The sequence below is a fragment of the Hydra vulgaris genome, chromosome 11, assembly GCF_038396675.1.
Source record: "Hydra vulgaris chromosome 11, alternate assembly HydraT2T_AEP".
NCBI lineage: Eukaryota > Metazoa > Cnidaria > Hydrozoa > Anthoathecata > Hydridae > Hydra > Hydra vulgaris.
Window position 1 is genome coordinate 19,952,501 of NC_088930.1, and position 6,526 is coordinate 19,959,026.

Sequence of the window (6,526 nt, forward strand, 5' to 3'; positions counted from 1 at the left end):
GCGAATGATACAAACTTATTCCTTTCAAACTATGATATCGCTGAACTTTTTAAAACAGCAAACGAAGAACTCAGACATATATCTAATTGGTTCAAGTGTAATAAGTTAACCTTGAGTACTAATAAAACAAAAATGGGTTTTATTTCACTCGATTACAAAAAACGCTTTCTCCCATCAAAATTATCTCAAATTTTTATTAATCAAAAGGAAATATAATGAGATTTTGTTACAAAATTTTTAGGTGTTTATCTTGATGAAAACATTATTTGGAATCACCATATTGATTATATAAGTACAAAAATTTCTAAAAACATTGAGATCCTATATAAATCACGAATCTATCTCAATAAGAAAGTCTTAATCCAACTTTATTACTCGTTTATACATATTATTTAACTTATGCCAATATTGCTTAGGGAAGTACAGAAAAAAGTAAGTTGCAATGTTTTTATCTCCGTCAAGATAAATAATCTGTATTTGAAGAAATTGATCTTTCTTTAGATACAGATTAATTAATTTTGCAATTTTGTAAAAGTTTTTATTTTTATCTTATCTTTGTTAAATGCTTATTTGAGGTTCTGACGACAAGATCTTTGCGTTCTTCTTTCAGATACCTTGTTTATATTTGTTATATTTTCTAACATTGTAAGTTTAAATTATTATTTTCATTATTGGTTATTTAAAGCTATACAACGATTAACAAATGTAAGCCAAAAAAAAAAAAAAAAATAGTCGGTTTCTTCACGAATTTTTTCGGCAAGTTGGGTATTTGACACGATTCAGTCGGTTAAATTTTCGTTTCTAGGGTCTTTTTTTTTTTAGTTTTTTTTTAGAAGCCAGTTGGTATTTTTTGCGGATTCACCCCCTCCCCCTTTCATTTTATTTGTAGAATCGCCTCTGATTATATATTATATATAAACATTTTTTCATATATTTACTAATATACAAAAATTTGTGTTACAATATGTGCTTTAAAATACATTTTTGATTTGAAAAAAATATAACGGTATTTGCCGTAATGTTTTTTTATACAAATAATACATTATACCTAACGGTAATTACCCGTTATAAAACACGAAATCTAGCGTTATGTTTTTTTAAAATATAACGGGTATTTTTTTACTAAGTTGTTTATTATTTTTATATTGAACTTTGGTTATAACGAAAAGTATACTTATTATATTTACTAACAGGGCTGTCCCAAAGAGATTTTAAAGGGAGAGAGGGGGGGGGGCCGTAAATGTTTGTCGACTAAGGCCAAGAAAAACTTTTTTGACGGAGATCTATTAAATTAAAAATAAAAAGCTCCTTGTTACATGACATTTTCCGACTGCTAACTGCTAACTTTGTCGACTCCAGTGTAAATTTAAACTACAGTAGAATCTCTCTAATTCGAATTTTATGGGCAAAAATAAAAGTTCGAATTAGAGATTTTCGAATTATAGAAAGTTGATTTTTCTTAAACGCATTTCACGGTGACTTAGCATTTAATCGAATTACAGAGACTTTTGAATTAAGGAGATTCGAATTAGAGAGATTGCACTGTCGTAAATTTAGTAGAGGCCCCCATCGGTAGGCCTCTGTTTACTAAGTCTTTTCGGTTTTTTAGCAATAGTCGTTTTTATGTCATCTTTGGTGTAACGTTTTGTCAATGACGTGCAATACATAACTGGAAGTCTAACTCCGGGATTTTTTATAAACTGCAAGTGAAGGCGATTTTTTTGTTAATTATTTTAATCGGCCATTATTATATCGGGCAAAAACAGTAATATCCCAGTGAGAATGGTAACAAAGGTCCGTTAGCGGCGCGCCAATGCTGGCTAAATATCGATGGGCCAAAAGCAGGCCTGACATGGCGCGCCAACGTCGGCATACCAAAATTGGACCGAATGCGGCTGGTAAGTACATGTTTCCATAGCGTGAAGTTAGGTCCTTTAAACTGTCCCGCAATTGTCCCGCAGACTGTCCAGTACTGATTTAACATAATTTTAGCATTTATATTTTAATTTATATTAATTAATATTAATTAATATTTTAAAGGGTTAAACACGTTTTCTCTTGTTTCACATCGTGAACGATTAAATATTAAGTACAAAAATGGAAAAACAAGTATAATCGTTTGTTAAGTTTTCCGGAGATGATAATGATTTAAATTTATTAGAAAAAACAACATTGAGTGGAGGAGGTATAAAATACTATTAATGAATTACTAAAATCATATTTATAAAAAGATTTGTTGATACACGCATCAGTTTTATTGTTTGTTTGCTCAAACATTATATTGTTTGTTTACTGTTTAATAAATCATAATATTTCATAAGAGGGAATTTGGATAACTGCAGAGACATACGACGAAGTACTTGTTTTGATCAGAAACTACGAAACTGATAATGTGTCAAAATTTTCATGCTACACAGCTGCTAAAAACTTTAACAATATAGGTATAACATTTTTGAAGAACTAACTTGAGCATGCAATTACTAAATTTTATTCTTCTTAATTTTAAGATCTATCATTAATGGCATATTGTTGTTACTATCTTTAAAGATTCTTCTGCAAAACACCACAGAATAAGATTGGAAGATGATTCAATATCATTTAATGGTACTCCCTTCATGGTTTAGGCTGTAAAGTGCTTGATTGCATGCATGGCAAAGATAGGAAGGTCTCTTTTAAAGAAAAATATAAAATGCACTCAAATGAGAAAAAGGTTTGTTTTTTTCTATATTTGTTACACAGTATATTTAACATGTATAAATTATTTAACTGTGCAATATGTTGTTATACAGTTATGTTAAAATACAATTTATATATCTAAATATGTAATTTTTCAATTTGTTTGTATACTTATCTTATTCGGTATTGGATCACACTTTTTCCAAAAATTATGTAATGGTCCAAGACACCAAGAAATTTGAATGTAGTTGTCAAATAAAAATTAAAGAAATTTATCAGTTCCCAGGTTTTAGTGTAAGATTTTATTTCATTTTTTTATGTGTTTTATTTTCATTTAAGTTTGTCATTTATAAACTATTATGTAGTAAGCTGTCCCTTAAAAAAAACTTTTGAAAAGAGTATCACCCCCTAAATGTTTTCTATATTTAGTTATTTTTTTCAAATTTTATTTAAAAGTTAATAGTTTACAGTAGTTTAAAAAATAAACTTATTAATATCAATTCACACAATGTGACATTTTGGTTTGTGTGTGTTGTCTATACAGACAAACACAAACATAAATATCGTACGAAAAATAAACAGGTTTAATTTTAACTGTAAAAATGACCAACAAAAAATCATAAGTATTAAAAGGAATATATTTAAATTTATTTATTATATTATATTATAGGCCTTGTCATATAATAATATTTAAAAAAAAACTAAAATTTGCAAATGTTTGAAAAATTGGTTTCCCCATTTCAATATAAGATTTCTTTTATGTCAACACTTGTGTTCTTTTTAAAGACATGGTGTTATTATCAAGATAATTCCATAGTGAGGTGGCTCTAAAAAAAATATTATTGATATTCTTATGGTTAGAGCCTTATGGTGGTAGCATCAATTTATTGCAACATCAAAGTGGTAATGGTAAATTTTTTTATAAATATAACTTTATAAATTCAGAGTTTAAACCATTAAGGCACTTAAAAAACAAAATCATTTTAATATTTCATCCAAAAACAGAATACTATACTAGCTAAATTATTGTATTTTGAACAAAACATCTGTATCAAATGATAGTATGAAAAATTAGACCATTTATATGCATTAAATAATATAGAGTAGCTTGTTTATATGAAAGAAAAATTTCTAATAAGAGAAAGTGCAAAATACTATTAGCTTTTCCGCATAAACTTTTAATGTTATTTTGATGTTATGTTTTGATGTTAAACTTTTAATGTTATTGTTGAATTTAAGTACAATTGTAAAATAAGTAGCTTTATTTTACTGATGCAAAATTTTTATCTTATTTTTTTACTATTATTTTTTTCTTTTCTTTTTATCTTTATTATTTTAATTTTTTTTATCATTATTTCACTAATATATGATATAATATATCATGTCTCAAAAAAATTTTTTTAGGAAACAACATTTTTTAGACATCTGCTCTCACCCCTAGAATATGTTCTTAAAACTACTTTATTTAATACTTTAAAATAAACTTTGCTTTAGATTACCGAGTATACTAAATGGAGAAGGGTGCAATCTTCTAAATGTATTAAAGGTGCTAAGGCAAGAAACAAAACTGTTGGAAAAAGAATGTTTTTAGTTTTCTTTCCTTCAGAAAATTCTCATACTGGTCACTTTACTGGAGATGTAAGATTTGTCTTGATTGTTAATTTAATACTGTAAAGCGTCTCTTTAGTTGAAACTGTACCACATCCTTCTAAGTTTTTTTACATTTAGTTGTTTTATATTAATAGCAGTAAGCTATCTGTAGTAAATGTCATTTGTAAATATAAATTAAATTGTAAATATAAAATAAATTCTATTGTAAATATAAAATAAATTCTAGATTCAATTTGATTTAACATGTAGTAATTTATTTCACTATATTATCTAAAATTTATAATAAAGTAAAACTTTTAAAGTTTAGTATAAACTTATTTATATTTCAGTTTATATAATTAACTATTTATAACGTACCAAAAATCTGAGGAAACTGGTCAAAAATATCAACACTTATGATCTATCTAATTATAATAGCTATCAGTTTTGATTCCTGCATCGTTATGTAAAATGGTTACTTTGGCTCCAATCTAAAATATAATAGGGCTTCAAGGGCTTTAAATCCCATAACTTTTTTCTTATTGTAGTCCATAAGCCTATCCGCATTTTTTGATTGCCTGATAACAACAGCCCAGACACAACTAGTTATTCTAAGTTAGTATCGTTTCAGGTTTCCCTTCCTTTTTTATTACATACAATATTATATTACTAGTAAATAGTGACTGGGCTGGACTGGGTGCTTAAAATGTGGTTAATATCAATGTTGCAACAATCCAAGGTTTTCGTATAAGATAAATATTTAATAAATTATATAAGATAAATAATGTAAAAAGTAATAAAGAATATTTGGCATGATTGACTTGCATCTCACGCTCTATTATTGTGTCTTGTTTATAGAATAATTGTTACCAATTATTGACGCTGTTTATTTAGAGTTAATTGTTTAAGTTTTGTATATATAGATAATTATTGACAAGAGTCACAAGTTGTATTTTCAAGTGCCTTTGTCAAAATAATATATATAGTGAACAATAGTTGTAACAGTAGAAAGTTTTTAGAATGCCATGAAAATAATACTAGTTCAAAACAAAATGTCTTTTAACTTCGACGATCAACAAAATACATAACTATGCTAATCGTAGAGACGTTTCATTTTACTGTTTATTATTCATTTTACAGTTTTATGTAAATATAAATTATATATTTTAGTAGTAACATAAAATTGCTACTACTAAATATTATTCTCTTTTTATTACTTTTTGTAAACGCAAAAATAATTGATAATAATTAACTTCATAACATACATTTTATAGAATTTTCTTATCATTTTTTAATTCAATTTTTTATCTAATTTTTGGAATTTTATGCTATTTGTTCAGGTTGCAGGTATATCCCAGCCAATTGATAAAAGATTAAAAAAAGAAAAAAAGAATTTGCATCTTCTGGATTCATTAAAAGTGTAGATAAAATGCGGAGAAAATTAGAGATCATTGTTACTAAAGAAATATTCTAAAATAGTTTGTGTCTAAGCAAATCCAATAAAAGGTTCTTCCCATCTAATAAAATTATTCGTAATTATATGCTGGATGCAATACAAAAGAATCTGCATTCCAATATTGACCAAGAGTGTCTTATTAAAATAATGGAGCAAAGGAAAGTTCAAAATTCTGGCCAAAGATTTTTTCTTTAACCAAAAGGAATAACAATCAAACGTATGTCGTTAATATTATATCAATATAAGTTCACATGTAAACATCTTTTTTTTTTCTTTAGAAAACGTAATTGAATATTGGTATACAAGTATATGTGTGTGTCTATATATATATATATATATATATATATATATATATATATATATATATATATATATATATATATATATTATATATATATATATATATATTTAAACAACTTTAAAAAGTATTCTACACAATAGAGTGCTCAATGTTCTTAAAAGAACAGAGCAATTATATATTGGTAGAAAATCACTTAACAAAAATTTTTTCCATTTAACACTGTGTTTCATCAACAAAGATTCATCAGAAATGGATGATCAAATTAATAAAACTTCAACTTTTACCAAAAATTAAATTACAGGAAGTTGCAAATTTCCTAACAACTGTAAATTTTCACACATTTGTGGAATTTGCTGACACTATTATAAATAGAATTCTTTAGAAATGATTACTTATGCTATTTTTTTTAATGTTTTTTTAAAAAGGGTAGTTAATGTAAATATTATTTGAACTCTTTTATTTTTATAGTTTTTTAGGAGAAACTTATTTTCTTGCCTACATTT

At 26.1% G+C, this 6,526-nt stretch overlaps 1 protein-coding gene across 2 annotated transcripts; it reads left to right on the top strand.

Moving 5' to 3' along the window:
* The first annotated feature begins 2,852 nt into the window (after nucleotides 1-2,852).
* Nucleotides 2,853-5,987, top strand: LOC136087498 (uncharacterized). 2 transcript variants are annotated; one of them, XM_065810388.1, is made up of 3 exons: nucleotides 2,853-2,970; nucleotides 4,171-4,314; nucleotides 5,607-5,987. In XM_065810388.1, the coding sequence occupies exons 1-3, from the start codon at nucleotides 2,893-2,895 to the stop codon at nucleotides 5,688-5,690; spliced, it is 306 nt and encodes a 101-aa protein (XP_065666460.1). In that variant the 5' UTR covers nucleotides 2,853-2,892; the 3' UTR covers nucleotides 5,691-5,987. The 2 variants fall into 2 exon arrangements, 1 of the variants encoding a protein (XP_065666460.1); XR_010641835.1 differs by lacking the exons at nucleotides 2,853-2,970; nucleotides 5,607-5,987 and adding an exon at nucleotides 3,465-3,579 and having other exon boundaries at nucleotides 4,171-4,431.
* Nucleotides 5,988-6,526: the final 539 nt, after the last annotated feature.

Bases quoted from the DNA above. Each gene is read 5' to 3' on its own strand.
- LOC136087498 (XM_065810388.1), top strand. From the start codon at position 2,893: ATGGTCCAAGACACCAAGAAATTTGAATGTAGTTGTCAAATAAAAATT. The intron at 2,971-4,170 runs GTAAGATTTTAT...ACTTTGCTTTAG, and splicing joins ATCAGTTCCCAGGTTTTAGT to ATTACCGAGTATACTAAATG. The intron at 4,315-5,606 runs GTAAGATTTGTC...CTATTTGTTCAG, and splicing joins CTGGTCACTTTACTGGAGAT to GTTGCAGGTATATCCCAGCC.